Source organism: Oncorhynchus nerka, linkage group LG9b (genome assembly GCF_034236695.1).
Source record: "Oncorhynchus nerka isolate Pitt River linkage group LG9b, Oner_Uvic_2.0, whole genome shotgun sequence".
Classification (NCBI taxonomy): Eukaryota; Metazoa; Chordata; class Actinopteri; order Salmoniformes; family Salmonidae; genus Oncorhynchus; species Oncorhynchus nerka.
In genome coordinates, this window is record NC_088424.1 from 1,405,996 (window position 1) to 1,432,978 (window position 26,983).

Sequence of the window (26,983 nt, forward strand, 5' to 3'; positions counted from 1 at the left end):
AAGATGGCATGACAAAGCCTATTCCCCCTCAGGAAACTAAAAAGATTTGGCATGGGTCCTCAAATCCTCAAAAGGTTCTACAGCTGCAACATCGAGAGCATCCTGATTGGTTGCATCACTGCCTGGTACGGCAATTGCTCGGCCTCTGACCACAAGACACTGCAGAGGATAGTGCGTACGGCCCAGTACATCACTGGGGCTAAGCTGCCTGCCATCCAGGACCTCTACATCAGGCGGTGTCAGAGGAAGGCCCTAAAAATTGTCAAAGACCCCAGCCATAGACTGTTCTCTCTACTACCGCATGGCAAGCAGTACCAGAGTGCCAAGTCTAGGAGTTTTTACCCCTAAGCCATAAGACTCTTGAACAGGTAATCAAATGGCTACCCGGACTATTTGCATTGTGTGCCCCCCAACCCCTCTTTTACAGTGCTGCTACTCTCTTTTTATCATATATGCATAGTCACTAACTATACATTCATGTACATACTACCTCAATTGGGCCGATCAACCAGTGCTCCCGCACATTGACTACCTGGGCTTTCTGCAGTGTGTCCCGCCATCTGCCACCCGCCAACCCCTCTTTTACGCTACTACTACTCTCTGTACATCAAATAAGCATAGTCACTTTAACCATATCTACATGTACATACTACCTCAATCAGCCTGACCAACCGGTGTCTGTATGTAGCCTAGCTACTGTATATAGCCTGTCTTTTTACTGTTGTTTTATTTCTTTACTGACCTATTGTTCACCTAACACCTTTTTTGCACTATTGGTTAGAGCCTGTAAGTAAGCATTTCACTGTAAGGTCTACACCTGTTGTATTCAGCGCACGTGACAAATAAACTTGGATTTGATTTCGAAGGAATTGTCCGTAGAGCTCCGAAACAGGAATGTGTCGAGCCACAGATCTGGGGAAGCATCCTAAAGAACACAGTGGCCTCAATGATTCTTAAATGGAAGAAATGTGGAACCACCAACACTTTTCCTAGAGCTGGCTGCCCGGCCAAACTGAGGAATTGGGGGAAAAGGGACTGTCAGGGAGGTGACCAAGAGCTCCAGAGATGGGAGAACCTTCCAGAAGGACAACCATCTCTTGTAGAGTGGCCAGACAGAAGCCACATGACAGCCCACTTGGAAGTTTGCCAAAAGCACCTAAAAGACTCAGACCATGAGAAACCAGAACCAAAATGTAACTTGCTGGCCTGAAAGCCAAGCATCATGTCTGGAGGAAACATGCACCACTCATCACCTGAGCAATACCATCCTTACGGTGAAGCATGCTGTGGGGATGTTTTTCAGCAGCAGGGACTGGGAGACTAGTCAGGATTTATGCAAAGATGAACAGTTTAAAGTACAGAGGTCCTTGAAGGTGGACCTTCAGACTGTGGCGAAGGTCCACCTTCCAACAGGACAACGACCCTAAGCAGACTGCCAAGAATGCAGGAGTGGCTTCGGGACAGGTTTCTGAATGTCATTGAGTGGCCCAGCCAGAGCCCGGACTTGAACCCGAAAATAGCTATCCAACCTGACAGAGCTTCAGAGGATCTGCAGAGAAGAATGGGAGAAACTCCCCAAATACAGGTGTGCCAAGCTTGTAGCGTCATACCCAAGAAGACTTGAGGCTGAAATTGCTGCTAAAGGTGCTTCAACAAAGTACTGAGTAAAGTCTGAATACTTATGTAAATGTAAAAGTTTTTCATTGTTTTATAAATTTGCAAAAAATTCAAAAACCTGTTTATGTTTTGTCATTATGGGGTTGTGTGTAGATTGATGAGGGGCATTCAAATCCATTTTAGAATAAGGCTGTTCCAAAATGTGTAAAAAAGTCAAGGGGTCAGAATACTTTCCAAATGCACTGTACGTTGAGCACTCGGGCAACACCAATTTAACTTTAAGCAATTAGTCTACTTAATTAACTCAAGTCAGAACAAGGCAATAATAAATACTGGCTAACCCATAGGCTCTCCAGAACCATTATTGATTGTACTGTTATTAACCTTAGACAATGTAGAGGTTACAAGAAATAGCATAGAGCTGTTGAGCTCTAGACAGAACATCAAGTCACTTTTTAACTCCTAGATTCAATTCTAGACAAAACATTGAGCATCGTAACAGCACATTGAATAAACACCCAAGAGTGTTGTCTGAGCAGACTCATAACAAAGGTTTCTTTAAACGAATGGGCAAGTTTTTTTTCTCACAATGGGTCATTAAAACATGGCATGACACACCTGCCATAATTTCTGACCAGGTTTTGTATGTTTCTGACAAAATTACTTCACTGTCGCCACCACTGGCTCAGCCAACAGGAGTGGACAATGCAATGTATGATAAGATGCATGATCAACAGTTCATCTGTATGATCTCAATCAAAGAGACTAAACCTTATGAGCAAGAAACAGGACCATTTAACAGCGATCAATGCTTTAAACTGGAGGCAGAAATGTGCAAACAATTCAATAGATGACAATATGGTGGAAACAACGTAATGGCTTGATTTGATCTCTGGATGGCAGCAAAGAGTCATCAACTTGCAGGTAAAGTGACTATGGCCCAGTCCAGAAACAACCCCTTGCCTTATCCATGCACTTCATGTAGATTTGAAAGGTATAAGCAATATGGTAGGAGTTGCACGCGTCCTTCTTACAGATTAAGTTGTTTTTTTGCCATACTGGCTTATACCTATCCTTGGGCTTCTGAGTGGCGCAGAGGTATAAGACACTGCACTGGTTTGATTCCAGGCTGTATCACAACAGGCCGTGATTGGGAGTTCCATAGGGCGGCACACAATTGTCCCGGTGTAGGCCGTCATTGTAAATAAGAATTTGTTCTTAACAGACTTGCCAAGTTAAAAGGTTAAATAAAGAAATCGGCTGTAAGTGCCTAAGGGGAACAGGGGCATACAATAGTAAATTATGCTACCATGGATGTTAAGTTAAACTGAGTCCAAACATTATATAGTATCATTGTTATAGCCTTACAGGCCTAGGATGCCATCAAGCAGCCATTGCACCTCCAGGTCTAAGTCGTGCTCCAAATTATGGTGATAAACATTACAAAGAGACTACACTAAAACACACACAGAGCAGATGAAGAACCTTCAGGTCATAGCAACTTATGCTAGACGAGGGCAAATCTTGAGCTACAAAAAAGGACATGGCAATAAATAGTGTCCATAGATGCTACAGCAATTGCTATATGGCTGGAATTGGGCAAATGATGCAGAAACTCTAGTTTGATGCTTCAGTTAACGTTTTTCAATGTCAATGCATAAGGTAGGAGCTGAAGACACATACCCAAATATGTGACGATGTACAAACTATAAAACTAATAGACAATTAACTTGAAAACTTTTATAGTTTTTCTTGGAATTTTGCTCAATTTGGAAATAACATGTGACTCGTTTCAGGAAACTAGGCACATCACTACTTCACAGGAGGCATTTGAATGTAAACTTTGTTTTTATTCAAAATGAATTTTTTGGCAGAAATGCCTTTTGGAACATGTGAACTTTCATGTGTCTTAATAACAAACTTGCATGCCATCTGTAAATATGAATACAATTGTTAAGTTACGAGCCTAGTTTTAACCACGGAAAAAGACAGGAATATTCCCGCTAGCCATGATTGGCTGAGATAATGGGTGGGCTGGACATGCCGAGAGATGAGTTCGGATTGGTCTGCCATGTAGCGCACTTCTGTCTATAAGATGAGCTGGTCAGTATGTGTCGGCAAGCCTTTTTAATGCTGCTTTTTTGAAAGATATCACGTAGTAGAACTGCAAAAGTGTTTCTCTCCCTCCGAGTTTTGAAATCAGTGGAATGCCCGGTGGAATTAGAGAATGATAGCTAAAGAGATGAACAAAATTCTGCCGTTTGATTGCAAATATGAAAAGGGAGTCGAAAAGAGAACACACAGAAGGCTGTTGTATAAAACACCTGCTCCAGATTACATCTTCAAACTAAAGGAACCATGGTATCCATGACAGAGGGGAGACGCGTCCATCCATATATACAGGTAAAATAGTCTAGTCTAATTTTGTCAGAAAGTCCTTTTCATTTCAAGTTAAAGCGTAGTGTTAGGTAGTTGGCTAGCTAACGTTACATGTATGATCTATGTAGTAATATTATCGTATCTCAGAGCCATTTGCATTGCTAGTTATAGCCTAATGTTAGCTAGATAACATTGAACCTGGTTGTTAGCTACCTGCAGATTCATGCAGGGCAGTAACGTTATGAGCTGGGATTATGGTTAATTGTTTAGCTAGCTACATGTCTAAACAAAAGACTCCACTATGCAGGTAACCATTTCACTGAACCTTCTGTATCCTGTGCATGTGACAAATAAACTCAGATTTGATTTGATATAGTATGTGTTGACCAGAGACGGTAATTTGAAGAACATGACCTGCACCAAAGTCAAATGAGGAAATAACGTTAGGCCAACGAGACAGTGTCCAAATCCTAAAATCCTCATCCAAGTTCTAAAATACATAAGTTATGCTATTTTGGACCACCAGGCTGCTGATGTCATGCAGCCTGTAGTTTGTGTGTTCAAACTTGTCATTAAGTTTAATGTCGGACGACAATAGAATGTTCATGTCACTGTGACAATTGTTGATAGATGTAGTATAAACCAGCATTTAGTCTTGAAATCTTTGGTTGTTTAGTACATGGCCTCACATATGAATCCTTAAAGAGATGGCTGGGTCTAAGGCCTGAGAGGGTGTAGACAAAGAGCTCTCCAGTAGGTTCTCAAAAGTGGGGTTACAAGTTTAGCAACTTTCAAAGCAGCATTACTTTCCCATTGTTCCTCAACTGTATTGTATGATATTCCATTTTATAGCTCCGATTCTCTACTTTCACCCAATGTAAAAAAACACCATTTCAAATTTTGCTACACAAGACCGAATTGAGCTGGTCGGTCACCTATTTATTTTTACCAATAAATATCAAGGCTAAACAGAATAAGTTTAGAATGTAGTTTTTAAAGCCATAATTGTGAGGGTGTTTCTGCCCAGCTGCAACCCCATCAACTTGGTTTGGTATAAAGCTGAGGGATTGGTCTGCGGAAATGTAACTCAAATTCATGAATGGCGCTATGGATGCAAAGGCTGATAGTCATAGTTTGAACATATTTTGAATATGTTGTAACTTAAAATTGAGTTTTAGGAAGTTGGACGATGTCTGTCTGGTTAATGCACTGCAGGGGAATCTCACATGTGAACATGAGCGAAGACAAGTATGTATTAGTACATGTACAGTGCCTTGACAAAGTATTTATGGATTTCTTCACATTTTATTGTTACAAAAGGGGATTCAAATAGGTTTGTCAACAATCCACACAAAATACTCTGTCGAAGTAAAAAGATTAAGAATTCATAACTAAATAGTCGTTAAATAAGTATTCAGACCCTTTTGTTTAGGCTATCCTAAATTAGTTCAGAAGTAAAAATTGGCTTAAAGGTGCAATATGCAGAAATCCCTCAACCATTTCTGGTTTGCTAAAATTCTAATAGTTAGCCTAATTTCAGTTTATGTGACAAAACAATCCAGTGTAGAGAATCATTGTACCATCTAAACTGCTGTGAAATATATTTCCAACAAGCAAAAATATTGCATTGTTTGAACTGGTGTAAAAAACTAAATTAAAAGATGCAAAAACAAAACTTAAGGGGAAGCAGAGAAATGGTGCACATAGCAATTCTAAGAATCGGTAGATCTTTTCTATCAATGATCATTACAGATCAATAACTTACATTTATATCACCCAAAAGTTAGATATTGCAGCTTTAACAAATCGAACACATCACTGAGTAACTGCTTCCTTATTTTCAAGTATGGTGGTGGCTACATCCTGTACTCCCTGCTCACCCACGACTGCGTGGCCACGCACGCCTCCAACTCAATCATCAAGTTTGCGGACGACACAACAGTGGTAGGCTTGATTACCAACAACGACGAGACGGCCTACAGGGAGGAGGTGAGGGCCCTCGGAGTGTGGTGTCAGGAAAATAACCTCACACTCAACGTCAACAAAACTAAGGAGATGATTGTGGACTTCAGGAAACAGCAGAGGGAACACCCCCCTATCCACATCGATGGAACAGTAGTGGAGAGGGTAGCAAGTTTTAAGTTCCTCGGCATACACATCACAGACAAACTGAATTGGTCCACTCACACTGACAGCGTCGTGAAGGCGCAGCAGCGCCTCTTCAACCTCAGGAGGCTGAAGAAATTCGGCTTGTCACCAAAAGCACTCACAAACTTCTACAGATGCACAATCGAGAGCATCCTGGCGGGCTGTATCACCGCCTGGTACGGCAACTGCTCCGCCCTCAACCGTAAGGCTCTCCAGAGGGTAGTGAGGTCTGCACAACGCATCACCGGGGGCAAACTACCTGCCCTCCAGGACACATTTACATTACATTTAAGTCATTTAGCAGACGCTCTTATCCAGAGCGACTTACAAAAAGACACCTACACCACCCGATGTTACAGGAAGGCCATAAAGATCATCAAGGACATCAACCACCCGAACCACTGCCTGTTCACCCCGCTATCATCCAGAAGGCGAGGTCAGTACAGGTGCATCAAAGCTGGGACCGAGAGACTGAAAAACAGCTTCTATCTCAAGGCCATCAGACTGTTAAACAGCCACCACTAACATTGAGTGGCTGCTGCCAACACACTGTCATTGACCCAACTCCAGCCACTTTAATAATGGGAATTGATGGGAAATGTTGTAAATATATCACTAGCCACTTTAAACAATGCTACCTTATATAATGTTACTTACCCTACATTATTCATCTCATATGCATACGTATATACTGTACTCTACATCATCCTTATGTAATACATGTATCACTAGCCACTTTAACTATGCCACTTTGTTTACTTTGTCTACATACTCATCTCATATGTATATACTGTACTCGATACCATCTACTGTATGCTGCTCTGTACCATCACTCATTCATATATCCTTATGTACATATTCTTTATCCCCTTACACTGTGTATAAGACAGTAGTTTTGGAATTGTTAGTTAGATTACTTGTTGGTTATCACTGCATTGTCGGAACTAGAAGCACAAGCATTTCGCTACACTCGCATTAACCTCTTGCTTCTACCCTCTACTTTTTTGAACATTCTGTTAAAAATCGCGCAACATTTCAGCGCCCTGCTACTCATGCCAGGAATATAGTATATGCATTTGCTTAGTCTGTGTGGATAGAAAACACTCAGACGTTTATAAAACTGGTTAAATCACTGCTGTGGCTTTACCAGAACGGCATTTACATCGAAAAGCACAGGAAAAACTGATCACTGAAAATGGAAAAATATATCCATGCGCTACTTGAACCAATTGATAAAGGTGAACCACAATTAATTGACTGAGGTTGCAGTACCTACAGCTTCCACACGGTGTCTAGAGTCTTGTCATTTGCCTACGAGTTTTTTCTTGGTCAAACACATGCAAGGCAGCGCATTTCTTCAGGTCTAGGACCGGATATTTTGGTTGAGTTTCTAGCCGGACATTTTTCCAGACGGACAGCTAATGATTTTTACATCGCCTCCTGATGAATTTTATCGCTTATTAACGTTTACTAATACCTAAAGTTGCATTACAAAAGTATTTCGAAGTGTTTTGTGAAAGTTTATCGTCGACTTTTTGAATTTTAAAAAATGACGTTACGTTATGAAACGCTGTTTTTTTCGTTTATCACACAGTCTACATATAACGATATCTAGGCTATATATGGACCGATTTAATCGGAAAAAAGACCCAATAGTGTTTATGGGACATCTAGGAGTGCCAACAAAGAAGATGGTGAAAGGTAATGAATGTTTTTTATTTTATTGTGCGGTTTGTGTAGCGCCGAATATGCTAATTATTTTGTTTACATCCCCTGCGGGTCTTTTGTGTTGTAGTGTATTGTTACATGCTATCAGATAATAGCTTCTCATGCTTTCGCCGAAAAGCATTTTAAAAATCTGACTTGTTGCCTGGATTCACAACGAGTGTAGCTTTAATTCAATACCCTGCATGTGTATTTTAATGAACGTTTGAGTTTTAACTAATACTATTAGCATTTAGCGTAGCGCATTTGCATTTCCTGAGCTCTAGTTGGGACGCAAGCGTCCCGAGTAGAAGCAAGAGGTTAACATCTGCTAACCATGTGTATGTGACAAATAAAATTTGATTTGATGGTATTGGTATGCTTGACATTGGCAAATACTGGGGATATTTTCAGGATAAATTAAACAGTCTGCTTTACACCAGAAACTGGGAAAGGAATTCACCTGTTAGCAGGACAATAACCTACAACAAAAGGCCAAATCTACAATGGAGTTCCTGAGTGGCCAAGCTGCAGTTTTGACTTAAATCTCCTTTAAATCTATGGCAAAATTCGAAAATCAAATTTGACTGGTCGCATACACATATTTAGCAGATGTTATTGCAGGTGTAGCAAAAAACCTGTGTTCCTAGCTCTAACAGTGCAGTAATATCTAGCAATACACAACAATCCAAAAGTAAAATAACGGAATAAAGAAATATATAAATATTAGGAGAAGCAATGTCAGAGTCCTGTGTGTGGGTGTGTGTCTTGACACACATATATCATTCAAGAGTTTTAATTTATTTTTTACCATTTTCTACATTGTAAAACAGTAGTGAAGACATCAAAACTATGAAATTACACATATGGAATCATGTAGTAACCAAACATGCGTTAAACAAATCATAATAACCTGCCCAGGGACTGCGGTTGAAAATTAGCTGGCTGGCTAAAACCGGCACTTTTACTGAAACGTTGATTAATGTGCACTGTCCCTGTAAAAATAAAATAAACTCAAACCATATTTTATATTCTTCAAAGTAGCCACCCTTTGCCTTGACAGCTTTGCACACCCTTGGCATTCTCTCAACCAGCTTCACTTGGAATGCTTTTCACACACACAATTCAAAAGTTTGGGGTTACTTAGAAATGTCCTTGTTTTCGAAAGAAAATCTAAATTTTTGTCCTTTAACCTCTTGGATTTAGGGGGCGCTATTTAAATTTTTGGATGAAAAACGTTCCCGTTTTAAACAAGATATTTTGTCACGAAAAGATGCTCGACTATGCATTTAATTGACAGCTTTGGAAAGAAGACACTCTGATGTTTCCAAAACTGCAAAGATATTGTCTGTGAGAGCCACAGAACTGATATTACAGGCGAAACCCAGATAAAAATCCAATCAGGAAGTACCGCATTTTTTGAAACCGCTTATGCCAATGACTCCTTATATGGCTGTGAATGAGCTACGAATGAGCTTACGTTTTCCACGTATTCCCCAAGGTGCTGAGGTAGCCATTTTTCCAAACGCTTCTTATGAGAAACAAATTGCCTCGACGGATATATTATCGAATATATATGTTAAAAACACCTTGAGGATGGATCCTGAACAACGTTTGCAGTGTTTGTCGATATTATGGAGCAAATTTTGAAAAAAGTTTGGCATTATAGTTGTAGCATTTTCCGGTCGATTTCTCAGCCATGCATGATGAAGAAACGGGAGCTATTTCGCCTACAAAAATAATATTTTGGGAAAAAAGGAACATTTACTATCTAACTGGGAGTCTCCTGAGTGAAAGCATCTAAAGTTCTTCAAAGGTAAATGATTTAATTTGGTTGCTTTTCTTATTTTCGTGAAAATGTTGCCTGCTGCCAGCACAGCATAGCATTATGCCATGCTAAACTTACACAAATGCTTGTCTAGTAGCGTTGGCTGTAACGCATATTTTGAAAATCTGAGATGACAGTGTTGTTAACAAAAGGCTAAGCTTGTATTGTAATATATTTATTTCATTTGCGATTTTCATGAATAGGAAAAGTTTCTAGGGGTATTCATGTCCGTTGCGTTATGTTAATGCATTTGAGGCTATGATTAGGCTCCCGGATAAGGGTTTGCTCGTCGCAAGAGGTTAAAATAACATCAAATTGATCAGAAATACAGTATAGACATTGATAATGCTGTAAATGACTACTGTAGCTGGAAATGGCAAATATTTTATATAATATCTACATAGGCGTACAGAGGCCCATTATCAGCAACCATCACTCCTGTTCTCCAATGGCATGTTGTGTTAGCTAATCCAAGATCATTAGAAAAACATTGTGCAATTATGTTCGCACAGCTGAAAACTGTTGTCCTGATTAAAGAAGCAATAAAACTGACCTTTAGACTAGTTGAGTATCTGGAGCATCAGCATTTGTGGGTTCGATTACATGCTCAAAATGGCCAGAAACAAGCTACTTTCTTCTGAAACTCGTCAGTCTATTCTTGTTCTGAGAAATGAAGGCTATTCCATGCGAGAAATTGCCAAGAAACTGAAGATCACGTACAACGCTGTGTACTACTCCCTTCACAAACAGAGCAAACTGTGTCTAACCAGAATAGAAAGAGTGGGAGGCCCCGGTGCACAACTGAGCAAGAGGACAAGTACATTAGAGTGAGAAACAGACGCCTCAAGTCCTCAACTGGCAGCTTCATTAAATAGTACCCACAAAACACCAGTCTCAACGTAAACAGTGAAGTGGCGACTCCGGGATGCTGGCTTTCTATCAAAATTCGTTTTTGGGCAGAAATGCCTTCTCGAACATGTGAACTTTCGTGTGCCTTAACAAACATGTATGCCATCTGTAAATACAACTGTTAAAATTAAGAGCCTAGTTGATTTAGCTACAGAAAAATACAGCAACCTTCCTGCTAGCCATGATTGGTTGAGATGAGTGGGTTGGACTGGTCATTATGTCTAGGTAATCCTCTCAAACGCTGCTTTTTTTTATTGCACCATGTAGCAAAAGTGAATAAGCCTAATGTCAAGTTCAATTGTAGTGTTAGCTAGCTAACGTCAGCGGGCTGGCTCGCTAGCTAAAGTTACGTGTATGATCTTATTTGTATCTCAGATCCGTTTGCTTGACTAATTATAGCCTAATGTTAACTAGCTAACATTGAACCTAGTTTCTTAGCTACCTACAGATTCATGCAGGGTAGTAACTTCATGAGTTGGGATTATGGTTCATTGTTTACGTAGCTAGCTAGCTACATTTCATAACAAAAAACACATCTGAGTGTGCCAGAGCGCAGAATAACTGATGAACATGATGATGATGAACATATTCAACCACCGTTGAATATGGCCGGTGTCAGTAAATGTCGGCAAATAAGCATTATTAAATTATTGCCAGCAGCACAGTTAGTCACCAATGCTCTGGATAACATGAAAACTGCCTAACCAGCTCTGCTAGGGTGAGTAAAATGGTCAGAGTGGGGGGTTCTCTCATTATGTGTCTGAAAGTAGCTAGTAAGCTAGCCAATGTTAGCTTGGGTGCTTGACTGGCATTGTGAGGTCAGAATGCTCGGATCTACCCTAACTACTCGGCCAGAGACTCCAGTGAGCGCTTGAATGCTCCAAGAGCCAAAACGCTCCGAATTTACAAACAGACAATGACAGTCACCAATGCGCTGGATAACATAACAGCCTAACCAGCTCTGGTAGGGTAAGTAATGTTCAGTGGGCTGTTCTCTCATTCTCTCTGAAACTGGAAACACTTATCTCCCTCACTAGCTTTAAGCACCAACTGTCAGAGCATCTTACAGATTACTGCACCTGTACATAGCCCACCTATAATTTAGCCCAAACAACTACCTCTTTCCCAACTGTATTTAATTTATTTATTTATTTTGCTCCTTTGCACCCCATTATTTTTATTTCTACTTTGCACATTCTTCCATTGCAAAACTACCATTCCAGTGTTTTACCTGCTATATTGTATTTACTTTGCCACCATGGCCTTTTTTGCCTTTACCCTTCTCTCCTCATTTGCTCACATTGTATATAGACTTGTTTATACTGTATTATTGACTGTATGTTTGTTTTACTCCATGTGTAACTCTGTGTCGTTGTATCTGTCGAACTGCTTTGCTTTATCTTGGCCAGGTCGCAATTGTAAATGAGAACATGTTCTCAACTTGCCTACCTGGTTAAATAAAGGTGAAATAAATAAAAATGTGTGTCTGGAAGTAGCTAGCAAGTTAGTTTGGGTGCCTGAATGCTTTTTTTAATTATAAAAAAAATAATAACAAAACAGTATGTTGCTGATCTTGTGTATGGACCCTAAAATGTTTGGTATGAATATTAGTTCAGAACCCATGAACCTCAGCTATCATAGTTGTTGTATCGACTTCAAGTATGAATGGCATTAAATGAAGCCAATGGATTGAGTAGAAAATAACTTTGTGCCAAGGATGCAAGTCCTATAAACATGTACTGTAGTCATTACCACACATGAGATCCCCACATTGAATATATACTCTTCCTTGGCAAATAAAGGTGCGGTTCAGGTATGAATCTGAGACGTTCTTTTTCAGTCATATCCAATACTAGGTGTATTAAACTCCATTATTTGAATGATGCTGTGTCTGCATGTATGCATTACAATCATACACTACAACAGTTTTTACCACTCCTGCTCCATCAATGATTACACATGGTAACTATATTATAGACTAGAATCATGATTTAAGTAAATACTGATTTGTCATTCATATATACAGAAACAGTACACTACACTTCCTATGCATATCTAACCCTTCATCTGCATTAATCTGAGGACAAAGGATAGGTGTAGTATTTCAATGAGATACTTCATTTCAACCAGTGGAGAATGTGAAACGCTTTATTGAAAGTTCATTATCCAGGTGTAATAAATACATAATACATGCATTATAAATATTATAATTGTAATATTATATTACAATGAATGCATGTGAGACAGGTTCCATGTACATCAAGGCAGGCAGAGAGGAAGAGAGAAAAAGAACACAGAACAGTTTAATTACCTCTGGTTATGGACAGTTTGCCAGCCTGTTTCTCGGACAGTGAACATATATCTGGCAATATCTACATTTTCAACCCCTTGATCAGCTCTCACTCTGAAAGTAAAGGAAAAAACATATTTTTTGTAGATATGAAAACAATAACTGAGATATGACCGTTCAACCTAAAGCAGCAGATGTCATTTTCAGGATACGTCAATACAGCACGGAAAGCTTAACACCAGACTGGTATTGTGGTTGTTCATTATGTGGTGGGAAATATGCAATATGCATACAAAATAATATACTTACCTTCCTTGAAAATTGAATCAATACTGCGCAAGATGACAATGTTGTATCTTGAAAAAAAGCATTGGAATTAAAAGTGAAATGTTTAACCTCTTGCGACGAGCAATCCCGGATCCGGGATCGTAATCATAGCCTCAAACGAATTAGCATAATGCAGCGGACATAAATACCCCTAGAAACTTTTCCTCTTCATGAAAATAGCAAATGAAATGAAATAAATATATTCAAACACAAGCTTAGCCTTTTGTTAACAACACTGTCATCTCAGATTTTCAAAATATGCGTTCCAGCCAACGCTAGACAAGCATTTGTGAAAGTTTATCATGGCATAATACTATGCTAGGCTCTGCTGGCAGCAGGCAACATTTTCACGAAAATAAGAAAAGCAACCAAATTAAATCATTTACCTTTGAAGAACTTTAGATGATTTCACTCAGGAGACTCCCAGTTAGATAGCAAATGTTCCTTTTACCCAAAAATATTATTTTTGTAGGCGAAATAGCTCCCGTTTGTTCATCATGCTTGGCTGAGAAATCGACCGGAAAATGCTACAACTATAACGCCAAACTTTTTTCAAAATTTGCTCCAAAATATCGACAGAAACACTGCAAACGTTATTTAGGATCCATCCTAAAGGTGTTTAACATATATATTCGATAATATATCCGTCGAGGCAATTGGTTTCTCATAAGAAACTATTGGAAAAATGGCTACCTCAGTATTTTACGCAAGATTTTCTGCGGGAGACACCATGTGACCACATGCTATATATGGTCCCTTGCAGTTTTGGAAACGTCAAGAGTGTTTTCTATCCAAAGCTGTCAATTATATGCATTGTCGAACATCTTTTCGTGACAAAATATCGTTTAAAACGGGAACGTTTTTCATCCTAAAATTGTAATTATTATTTATGTATTACCAGTTAATCAAGAACTCCAATTTCATGCATCATTGAAAATTTGTCTACGAATAATTAAGAATAAATAACTTCTTAGATTTGATGGAGACATTATACATCTTAGTACCTTATACATGTATGATTTGTATCAGTGTGGACGAGAGACAGGTGAGCAGGAACAGAGTAATTTTTGCCAAATAATGCAACGAAGCTGGATCATTCTGGCAATGATAACTGCACCATCTTCACGCTGCAAAGACTCCGTAACTCTTCACCATTGTACACGATAGCCCATTGCTTGGAGACTTCCTTTGACCGTTTTAAAGCCCCCATGAGGCATCCTGGCCCTGACTTTCTGGTCTAACTCTATCTGACATATCAGAATAGCATTCCCTGACAGACAGCGTTCTTTCATCCTTCTGTTAAAAAAAGCTAACCGTTAGTCATAAAATATCATTACATATCGACTATGAAACAAATAGGACATGGCCTGCTTATGAGTTACAATGAAAGAAAGTTAGATTAATTCACCTGAAAAAGGCGAGAATAGGCAATCGAAGCTAAATGTTTTTGGTTAGCTTGAGAATAATAATTGCATGATTATCATTCAACGTTTGCATGTATTCATGTAATATAGTAGTATGTTATGAACCGACACTGAATCATAGGAGCTAACTACTAACTATGTAGAAGTTGGACGGAAGAACGCCCAGTACTGCTTACCTGAGATGCCATCATCACATAGTCCTTCGTAGGTGTCAACTATGACTTCCTTGGTGTCGGAAAGAAAGGCTGAACAGTTTTGGTTGTAGCCAAACTGACACTCAAAAAATGGCTCAAATGGAGGGTGGTTGATAACGAAATTAAATACGAGTTTTGTTTTCAAATACATTTTTTGTTCTCAAAATATTTTGGGAATAAAATGGATAAAGTTTTGCGCTCTATTACAAAATATTTGATAGCCTCTTTTGCTTTCAGAACAATTTTTTGATTGAAAATAAAAAAGTTTTGCTCTCAACAAGACACAAATGTACCTCCATAGCATATAACAATTTGCCTGTGAATAACCAGACCGTCATACAAACTTGCTATGCAGAATTCTTGATGCACAACCGAAAGTGCTGCCATATCCTGCCAGCAGACCCAAAAGCAAGCCCCTTAGGCGGAGAGTGACGCGTGGAAAAGTGCGAGGAACATGATGGGAGTAACAACCATTTGTTTCAAGTTGGGGAGGGGGGCTAATAGCTGAACAATAGACTATTCAACCTTTACTATAAAGAACAGCCTAATAGCCGAGCTATGTGTGAAAAAAAACGTCCTATCACAGACCAAACGACGCTCTCCAAAATCAACCATCGGGCGCTGGCCTCGTAAAGGTTCTCTAATCTAGCCCTGATTTCTTGCCATCCGAAATGGGCATCAGTCTAATACCACAGTTCACAGCTGAAGCACGAGCAGGTAACAGTAGACATAGAGGCACAGGTGGAGAGAACCGGGAAACCAATGACAAATGCAGAAACGGGAAAAATTCTGCTAGCTATGGATCTGCGGTTGAAAACTGAACAATTAAATGTAATTTCAAAAACTTGTGACGATGAACAAGCACAAAATCTTCAACAAAATCGTCTTCTACAGGAACAACTCGATATAGCCAAACCTAAATATGATGATGTCCACACCAAACTAGATAAATCTGACGAGTTATCTACAAACAGGCGCGCTCAGCCTGATAACATTCAGGCAGTTTTGTTGAACGTTACTCAAATTAACAAGGTTCTACTCAAAATGCTTGCAGACCAAAGACGATCAGTTAACAGGTGCATGTTTATCAGTAATTGGAAGAAGCAATTTCATAAATTCATCAAGTGCTGCTTATTAATCACAAACCAACAAATATTTTTTACATAATCAACATCAATCACAGCAAAATCTTGTGGAACTTCGGCTTTCCTGGATAAAGCCACTATGATCATGTGGATGATCATCTTGTAGTGTTTGTAAACACCCTGGTAGGTTGATTAATAATCTGAATCCAATTACAGGCACTGGTTAGTGAAAAGCTCGCTCTTGAGCAGACAGCTTGATGAAAACCAGTCAATACTCAGGTCCCCAAGAAAGTAGATCTCTGTTTACATCACATACGGCAGGGTTCCCCAACTGGTGACACGCATGACAAATTTGGCATGCGCGTTTTGTATTTCTTTTTCCATTGTGGAAATGAGCTCGTAATAATTTGAATTTTAGAAATCTGTTCCCAAGTATTCCGACGCATAAGAGACGTGATCGTATACAAATGTAAGCTTGGTTTAAAATGACTTTTAGTCAAACATATCTGTTTGGGGTTCTTGTAGTTAATTTGCAGTATACAAATTATTTAATGATAAGGTGGATTGTTCGAGCCCTGAATGCTGATTGGCTGATATCAGTAGTATGTCAGACCATATACCACAGGTATAACAGAACAATTATTTGTACTCTTCTAATTACGTTGGTAACCAGCTCTGCAAAAACAGTCAGGCTTTTAGTACACAATTATCAATTTTATTATACAGTATGCCTACACATTGATAGGCTATATACCTTTTTTTTATATAAAATGCTCTGAAACCAAAATACCTTTAGTTTTGGTGATCCTCTCAGCTCCAGCTCATTTTCAAGTCCTCTGGTGGTTACAGTCCTAACCCTGGAACGGGTAGCACCATAGAAAGAAGCTGGCTTGATGAAAACAACGTCCATTTTGTCTGTTCTCTTTGTTCGTAATGTGATTTTTTATTTATTTAACAGCTTGTTTTTGAATGGTAACTTTGTGAAGGGTGGTGTTTTGGGCCGGGTGAGGAAAGGCGTGACTTTCAGGTTACAATAGGCTATAAGTATAGAGCAGATTGCAGATTGTCCTCACTTTGATTATACTGTAGCACCGTGACCAGGATCTCTATTCATTTAAGTGAGCAGATTAGTGCTTTCAGGAGGAACGGAAAATCTACTGTAGACATTTTTTTTTTAAACTGGTAGACTTGGGGATTTGTGTCGCGGACAGTGCTATTCGCAAACACTATCCTCAGATGCCTGTTTTACGCCGAACTCGAAAGACCAGGAAGATGAACAGGTACAGTAGGCTACGATACTTTAATGTAGGCCTAATAATACTAAAAATGCTTAAATAAATCGACTGCTCATCTTTACTGTATGCTGCACATTTTCACATTGTATTTCATTTCAATCAAGACTATTCAAGCCATCGACTCCCTGATGAATGAAGATAACGAGCGATCAGCTAAGGCAATCTGTAATCAACTGGCATCACGGCACAACATCAACATCATTCTAATTACAGTAAGAAGACAGTTGATGAAACTTGCGTGGACTTACGGAAAGGCTCGGTAAGAAATTATATATATAAAAATAAATATTATCAGAACATTAACCACGTGTGTTCGTTCGCTTGTTTTGTACTGTTCCCCAGTTTTGACCCAATGATTCATCTGACAAACAAAGAACTTTGCGTCCTGCAGGCCCAGGCAGACAATAACCCAAAACACACTGCCGCCCGGGTTTGCATTGCAAATGACAGCATACACTGGGTCAAGACGCCAGCAGAGTAAGTAGACCAATATGTAGTAAAAATAAAAGCCCTACAACAACTTCGGTAGGCCTACAGTATATCTAAAAATATTTTTGTTCATCTCTACATGTAGATGTGAAATGTTACTATGGAATACTGAAGTATAATTACAAGCATTTCAGAAGTGTCAAAGGCTTTTATTGACAATTACATGAAGTTGACGCAAAGAGTCAATAGTGTTGACCCTTTCTCAAAACCTCTGCAATCCACTCTGGCATGCTGTCAATTAACTTCTGGGCCACATCCTGACTGATGGTAGCCCATTCTTTCATAATCAAGGCTTGGAGTTTGTCAGAATTTGTGGGATTTTGTTTGTCCACCAGCCTCTTGAGGATTGAACACAAGTTCTCAATGGGATTAAGGTCTGGGGATGTTTCCTGGCCATGGACCCAAAATATTGATGTTTTGTTCCCCAAGCCACTTAGTTATCACTTTTGCCTTAAGGCAAGGTGCTCATGCTGGAAAAGACATTGTTCGTCACCAAACTGTTCCTGTGTGGTTGGGAGAAGAAGTCGCTCTCAGAGGATGTGTTGGTACCATTCTTTATTCATGGCTGTGTTCTTAAAATTGTGAGTGAGCCCACTTGATTGGCTGAGTAGCAACCACACACGAATGGTCTCAAGATGCTTTACACTGTTGGCATGACACAGGACTGATGGTAGCGCTCACCTTGTCTTCTCCTGACAAGCTTTTTTCCGGATGATCCAAACAATCGGAAAGGGGATTCATCAAAGAAAATGACTTTGCCCCAATCCCTAGCAGTCCAATCCTGGTACCTTTTGCAGAATATCAGTCTGTCCCCGATGTTCTTCCTGGAGAGAAGTGGCTTCTTTGCTGCCCTTCTTGACACCAGGCCATCTTCCAAAGGTCTTCACCTCACTGTGCGTGCAGATGTACTCACACCTGCCTGCTGCCATTCCTGAGCAAGCTCTGTACTGGTGGTGTCCCATCCCACAACTGAATCAAGTTTAGGAGACGGTCCTGGCGCTTGCTGGACTTTCTTGGGCGCCCTGAACCGCTCTCCTTGAAGTTCTTGATGATCCGATAAATGGTTGATTTAGGTGCAATCTTACGGGCAGCAATATCCCTGCCTGTGAAGCCCTTTTTGTGCAAAGCAATGATGGCGGCAAGTGTTTCCTTGCAGGTAACTATGGTTGACAGAGGAAGAACAACGATTCCAAGCACCACCCTCCTTTTGAAGCTTCCAGTCTGTTATTCAAACTTAATCAGCATTACAGAATGATCTCCAGCCTTGTCCTCGTCAACACTCACACCTGTGTTAAAGAGTCACTGACATGTCAGCTGGTCCCTTTTGTGGCAGGGCTGAAATGCAGTGGGAATGTTTTTTGGGATTCAGTTCATTTGCATGGCAAAAGGGGACTTTGCAATTAATTGAAATGCATCTGATAAATCTTCATAACATTCTGGAGTATATGCAAATTGCCATCATACAAACTGAGGCAGAAACTTTTGGCCACAACTGTACATTGATCATCTCAGCAAGGTTTTACCTGTGGTCGTGGAGCTGAGTGGAAGTGCGACTAAAATGTAGTTTATATAAACATTCGCATTTCTGTACATTCTGATTCTGAACATCAAATACCAAGATGGCATAGCAGTCAGACGTCCTTTGTCCTCGTCTTATCGTGTCCCGTGTGTGTATATATACACTGCTCAAAAAAATAAAAGGGAACACTTAAACACCACAATGTAACTCCAAGTCAATCGCACTTCTGTGAAATGAAACTGTCCACTTAGGAAGCAACACTGATTGACAATAAATTTCACATGCTGTTGTGCAAATGGAATTGACAACAGGTGGAAATTGTAGGCAATTAGCAAGACACCCCCAATAAAGGAGTGGTTCTGCAGGTGATAACCACAGACCACTTCTCAGTTCCTATGCTTCCTGGCTGATGTTTTGGTCACTTTTGAATGCTGGCGGGGCTTTCAACCTAGTGGTAGGATGAGACGGAGTCTACAACCTACACAAGTGGCTCAGGTAGTGCAGCTCATCCAAGATGGGACATCAATGCGAGCTGTGGCAAGAAGGTTTGCTGTGTCTGTCAGCGTAGTGTACAGAGCATGGAGGCGCTACCAGGAGACAGGCCAGTACATCAGGAGACGTGGAGGAGGCCGTAGGAGGGCAACAACCCAGCTGCAGGACCGCTACCTCCGCCTTTGTGCAAGGAGGAGCACTGCCAGAGCCCTGCAAAATGACTTCCAGCAGGCCACAAATGTGCATGTGTCTGCTCAAACGGTCAGAAACAGACTCCATGAGGGTGGTAATGAGGGCCCGACGTCCACAGGTGGGGGTTGTGCTTACAGCCAAACACCGTGCAGGACGTTTGGCATGTACCAGAGAACACCAAGATTGGCAAATTCGCCACTGGCGCCCTGAGATGAAAGCAGGTTCACACTGAGCACATGTGACAGACGTGACAGAGTCTCGAGACGCCGTGGAGAACGTTCTGCTGCCTGCAACATCATCCAGCATGACCGGTTTGGCAGTGGGTTAGTCATGGTGTGGGGTGGCATTTCTTTGGGGGGACCGCACAGCCCTCCATGTGCTCGCCAGAGGTAGCATGACTGCCATTAGGTACCAGGATGAGATCCTCAGACCCCTTGTGAGACCATATGCTGGTGTGCAGTTGGCCCTGGGTTCCTCCTAATGCAAGACAATGCTAGACCTCATGTGGCTGGAGTGTGTCAGCAGTCCCTGCAAGAGGAAGGCATTGATGCTATGGACTGGCCCGCCCGTTTCCCAGACCTGAATCCAATTGAGCACATCTGGGACATCATGTCTCGCTCCATCCACCAACGCCACGTTGCACCACAGACTGTCCAGGAGTTGGCGGATGCTTTAGTCCAGGTCCGGGAGGAGATCCCTCAGGAGACCATCCGCCACCTCATCAGGAGCATGCCCAGGCGTTGTAGGGAGGTCATACAGGCACGTGGAGGCCACACACACTACTGAGCCTCATTTTGACTTGTTTTAAGGACATTACATAAAAGTTGGATCAGCCTGTAGTGTGGTTTTCCACTTTAATTTTGAGTGTGACTCCAAATCCAGACCTCCATGGGTTGATAAATTTGATTTCCATTGATCATTTTTGTGTCATTTTGTTGTCAGCACATTCAACTATGTAAAGAAAAAAGTATTTAATAAGAATATTTCATTCATTCAGATCTAGGATGTTATTTTAGTGTTCCCTTTATGTTTTTGAGCAGTGTACACAGTTATTATATATTGGTCTAGGCTTAGAAGAAAGACTCCAATTAAGCCCTCGTTGTTTGTAAAGTCAAATTAAAATGAAGATTGTTGAAATGAATTGCTCGACTGGTGTAGGTTATCTCCATCTGCTGGTGGAGACTTGCATTACAAGCTGGCAATATTTTCAGCACCAGCCTAGCCCGGCTAATGAAGGCCTAACCCGGCCAAACCCGCTGGGCCAATTGTACGCCGCCCTATGGCACTCCCAATCACGGACGAATGTGATACATCCTGAATTTGAACCATAGATATACAGTTGAAGTCAGAGGTTTTACATACATAAAAACTCGTTTTTCAATCACAACACAAATTTCTTGTTAACAAACTATAGTTTTGGCAAGTCGGTTAGAACATCTACTTTGTGCATGACAAGTAATTTTTCCAGCAATTGTTAACAGACAGATTATTTCACAGTATCACAATTCCAGTGGGTCAGAAGAGTACATAACACTAAGTTGACTGGACCGTTAAACTTAGAAAATTCCAGAAATTTATGTCATGGATTTAGAAGCTTCTGATAGGCTAATTGACATCATTTGAGTCAATTGGAGGTGTACCTGTGGATGTATGACAAGGCCTACCTTCAAACTCAGTGCCTCTTTGCTTGACATCATGGGAAAATCTAAAGAAATCAGCCAAGACCTCAGAAAAAAAATTGTAGGACTCCACAAGTCTGGTTCATCCTTGGGAGCAATTTCCAAACGCCTGAGAATGTACCACATTCATCTGTACAAACAATAGTATGCAAGTATAAACACCATGGGACCACGCAGCCGTCATACCGCTCAGGAAGGAGAAGCGTTCGGTCTCCTAGAGATGAATGTACTTTGGTGCGAAAAGTGCAAATCAATCCCAGAACAGCAGCAAAGGACCTTGTGAAGATGCTGGAGGAAACCGGTACAAAAGTATATATATCCACTGTAAAACGAGTCCTATATTGACATAACCTGAAAGGCCACTCAGCAAAGAAGCCAATGCTCCAAAACAGAGATTAAAAAAGACAGACTACGGTTTGCAACTGCACATGGGGACAACCATTATACTTTTTGGAGAAATGTCCTCTGGTCTGATGAAACATAAATAGAACTGTTTGGCAATAATGACCATCGTTATGTTTGGAGGAAAAGAGGGGCTTGCAAGCCGAAGAACACCATCCCAATCGTAAAGCACAGGGATGGCAGCATCATGTTGTGGGGGTGCTCTTGCTTTGCTGCAAGAGGGACTGGTGAACTTCACAAAATAGATGGCTTCATGAAGAACAAATATTATGTGGATATATTGAAGAAACATCTCAAAACATCAGTCAGGAAGTTAATGCTTGGTTGCAAATGGGTCTTCCAAATGGACCATGACCCCAAGCACACTTCCAAAGTTGTGGCAAAATGGCTTAAGGACAACAAAGTCTTGGAGTGGCCATCACAAAGCCCTGACCTCAATCCTATAGAAAAATTGTGGGCAGAACTGAAAAAGCGTGTGCGAGCAAGGAGGCCTACAATAATAATAATTCTCTACTATTATTCTGACATTTCACATTCTTAAAATATAGTGGTGATCCTAACTGACCTAAGACAGGGAATTTTTACTAGGATTGAATGTCAGGAATTGTGAAAAACTGAGATTAAATGTATTTGGCTAAGGTGTATGTAAACTTAAATTATTTTTTTTCAGAACATTAACCGTGTGTAGGTAGATAGATGTAGAAAGATGGATACAAATGATTTGTTGCAAGTTGCGGAGGGGGGTTTCACACCTAGCTCGGCTATTAGTTCTTTACTAAAGGTTGAATAGTCTATTGTTTTGCTAGTAGCCCATCCTGCTACGCTTGTGAAAAACTAATAATACTTTTTCCCCCTTTCCACATGTTAAAGATTCCAATAGATAGTGTTTTCAGCCACAATCGGATCCAACCCCAATTAATACATTTGGGCACAGGGTTCGAAACCTGATCCCTGTTTGTTTAATTAAATTATTATGCAGGTCTCAGAGCAAATAGTCTGGATTATTACTCCCATCTCATACCTCGCTCCCTTCCACGCGTCAATCAGCACACTTGTGGGCGTGCTGGCAGGATATACGTTTTTTTATTCTGTAAATATGAATTACTAAATCATGTTTCTAGTCTATTGTATAGTTACAATGTGTAATCATTGATTTCCTAGGAGAAGGAGTGGTAAACACTGTTGAAGTGTATAATTGTAATATATACATGCAGATACAGCACCATTCACAGAATGGAGTTTGACACACCTGGTATTGGATATGACAGGGAAAAAAATAGGCAAAATAGCGATTTCTGTAAATTAAATGTATGACCAAAAAATATGCACTAATGTTTGTCTGACATATTCCTCTCAATTTTGTATTTTTTTGCATGACTCGTTATTTTATAACTACTTACATTTTCCTCCCCGTAATGTTTTATCAGCCATCTTAGCTGAAGAAAGTCACCAGGGAGAGGTGGCTCGCAACAAATTCATCATTGGAACCACTGATTGGTCATAAAAACCTTGGGACCCAAATGCATAATGAGTGCTCTAACTCCCCCTAGTGGTGGTCTGGAGCAGTGAAGCCATGACAAGGGGTACCTCTTAAGTCCCAAGGTATAAACTCGCAACTTTTAAAAGAGGAACCACTGTACAGATAGTAGCGGTTCCAGCAACTGATGCCAATCGCATCACAGGATCAAAGTAACTAAAGTTTTTCAATAGACTTTCCAAACTTTCCCAAACAAACAGAGCTCTCCCTCGTTACACAGGTAGTGAAGTGTTGTGCTATTAGACGTACCCAAGAAGACTCACAGCTGTAATCAATGTCAAACATTTACTGACTCAGAGAGCTATACTTATGCAATTACTATTAGTTATTTAAATTAGTCTTAATCTTTAAAAAATATTTGCATTTTTCTTCCACTGACAGTTGTGTAGATTGTTGACAAAAAAATGACAATTAAATACATTTTAATTCCACTTCGTAACACAAAATGAAATCCAAGGGACTAAATACTTTTGCAAGGCACCATGTGTGATTGTGATTCTTGTACACAGTTTCACAATGAAGCGAATGAGGGCAATATGGGCAACAGGGGAACGTACGTACTGTATGATAAAATTCTCTCCCATCCTCCTTTTGTATGAAAATGCATTTAATGTATGTGAAATTGTTAATGTGAATAGGAATGCAAAATAAATAAACAAGTATGGGAAAGTGTGTGTGTGTGTGTGTGTGTGTGTGTGTCCGCCGTGTGAAGGTGTCCATCCTACCTTCATGGGTGAGATGTGCGCGTGGGCCACGTAGCCGTGGACATTCTCAATCTGGGAAAGGTTCTTCTCAGCCACCTGGACCAGCTCGGGGCCAGGGACCTCGTCAGTGAGCTGGGGGGAGCTCTGCTCCTGGGGGGATGTGTCCTCATCGTGGTGCCTGTATTTCTGGAGGGGTAGAGCAGAGTAAGTGGATATTAGACAATATATACAACAAATGCTCATTGTAGGTATCAGATGAGGATGGCAAGCATGTGAGTGCAATCGATAACCTGAGGCTGATCGGTTAGGTGAGCTTATAAGGCCGACCAGTGAGGTCAACCTTTGAGGCAGATCAGTAATATTGGTCAATGCAAAGCCTGATGTTCAATCATTGTGGGCATCGTAGTTATTAAAGACGTTAATGAGGTCAAAGCGCGATGTTGTATAGGCTTAACAGTGAGATTAACAGAAGCTGCAAATTAGTACAGTCAAAATAGCGACTTACAAATTGGTGCTTTCACCTTATGACATCCAGTGGAACAGCCACTTTACAATAGTGCATCTAGGTCTTTTAAGGGGGGTGAGAAGGATTACTTTATCCTATCCTAGGTATTCCTTAAAGAGGTGGGGTTTCAGGTGTCTCCGGAAGGTGGTGATTGACTCCGCTGTCCTGGCGTCGTGAGGGAGTTTGTTCCACCATTGGGGGGCCAGAGCAGCGAACAGTTTTGACTGGGCTGAGCGGGAACTGTACTTCCTCAGTGGTAGGGAGGCGAGCAGGCCAGAGGTGGATGAACGCAGTGCCCTTGTTTGGGTGTAGGGCCTGATCAGAGCCTGGAGGTACTGAGGTGCCGTTCCCCTCACAGCTCCGTAGGCAAGCACCATGGTCTTGTAGCGGATGCGAGCTTCAACTGGAAGCCAGTGGAGAGAGCGGAGGAGCGGGGTGACGTGAGAGAACTTGGGAAGGTTGAACACCAGACGGGCTGCGGCGTTCTGGATGAGTTGTAGGGTTTAATGGCACAGGCAGGGAGCCCAGCCAACAGCGAGTTGCAGTAATCCAGACGGGAGATGACAAGTGCCTGGATTAGGACCTGCGCCGCTTCCTGTGTGAGGCAGGGTCGTACTCTGCGGATGTTGTAGAGCATGAACCTACAGGAACGGGCCACCGCCTTGATGTTAGTTGAGAACGACAGGGTGTTGTCCAGGATCACGCCAAGGTTCTTAGCGCTCTGGGACGAGGACACAATGGAGTTGTCAACCGTGATGGCGAGATCATGGAACGGGCAGTCCTTCCCCGGGAGGAAGAGCAGCTCCGTCTTGCCGAGGTTCAGCTTGAGGTGATGATCCGTCATCCACACTGATATGTCTGCCAGACATGCAGAGATGCGATTCGCCACCTGGTCGTCAGAAGGGGGAAAGGAGAAGATTAATTGTGTGTCGTCTGCATAGCAATGATAGGAGAGACCATGTGAGGTTATGACAGAGCCAAGTGACTTGGTGTATAGCGAGAATAGGAGAGGGCCTAGAACAGAGCCCTGGGGACACCAGTGGTGAGAGCACGTGGTGAGGAGACGGATTCTCGCCACGCCACCTGGTAGGAGCGACCTGTCAGGTAGGACGCAACCAAGCGTGGGCCGCGCCGGAGATGCCCAACTCGGAGAGGTGGAGAGGAGGATCTGATGGTTCACAGTATCGAAGGCAGCCGATAGGTCTAGAAGGATGAGAGCAGAGGAGAGAGAGTTAGCTTTTAGCAGTGCGGAGCGCCTCCGTGATACAGAGAAGAGCAGTCTCAGTTGAATGACTAGTCTTGAAACCTGACTGATTTGGATCAAGAAGGTCATTCTGAGAGAGATAGCGGGAGAGCTGGCCAAGGACGGCACGTTCAAGAGTTTTGGAGAGAAAAGAAAGAAGGGATACTGGTCTGTAGTTGTTGACATCGGAGGGATCGAGTGTAGGTTTTTTCAGAAGGGGTGCAACTCTCGCTCTCTTGAAGACGGGAGGGACGTAGCCAGCGGTCAGGGATGAGTTGATGAGCGAGTGAGGTAAGGGAGAAGGTCACCGGAGATGGTCTGGAGAAGAGAGGAGGGGATAGGGTCAAGGGGGCAGGTTGTTGGGCGGCCGGGTCAGCAAGACGAGATGTCATCTGGAGAGAGAGGGGAGAAAGAGGTCAGAGCACAGGTAGGGGCAGTGTGAGCAGAACTAGCGGTGTCGCTTGACTTAGCAACGAGATCGGATGTCAGTTTCCGACCTTCTTTCAAAATGGTTGACGAAGTCATCTGCAGAGAGGGAGGAGGGGGGAGGAGGATTCAAGAGGGGAGGAGAAGGTGGCAAAGAGCTTCCTAGGGTTAGAGGGCAGATGCTTGGAATTTAGAGTGGTAGAAAGTGGCTTTAGCAGCAGAGACAGAGGAGGAAAAATGTGTAGAGAGGAGGAGTGAAAGGATGCCAGGTCCGCAGGGAGGCGAGTTTTTCTCCATTTCCGCTCGGCTGCCCGGAGCCCTGTTCTGTGAGCTCGCAATGAGTCGTCAAGCCACGGAGCGGGGAGGGGGAGGACCGAGCCGGCCTGGAGGATAGGGGACATAGAGAGTCAAAGGATGCAGAAAGGGAGGAGAGAGGGTTGAGGAGGCAGAATCAGGAGATAGGTTGAGAAGGTTTGAGCAGAGGGAAGAGATGATAGGATGGAAGAGGAGAGAGTAGCGGGGGGAGAGAGAGCGAAGGTTGGGACGGCGCGATACCATCCTAGCAGGGGAGCAATACAACTGAACCAAAGCACAA

At 41.7% G+C, this 26,983-nt stretch overlaps 1 protein-coding gene across 17 annotated transcripts in view; it reads right to left on the bottom strand.

Moving 5' to 3' along the window:
• Positions 1 to 26,983, bottom strand: part of LOC115114090 (discs large homolog 1-like protein) — a 281,300-nt gene that overhangs the window by 169,300 nt on the left and 85,017 nt on the right. For all 17 annotated transcript variants that reach the window (XR_010461748.1, XR_010461749.1, XM_065013249.1 and 14 more), the window contains exon 4: positions 24,236 to 24,400. Coding sequence is in view for 15 of the 17 variants with exons in the window: in XM_065013249.1 (XP_064869321.1) it covers positions 24,236 to 24,400 (165 nt within the window). In the remaining 2 variants the exon portion in view is untranslated. The remainder of the gene's footprint in view (positions 1 to 24,235; positions 24,401 to 26,983) is intronic.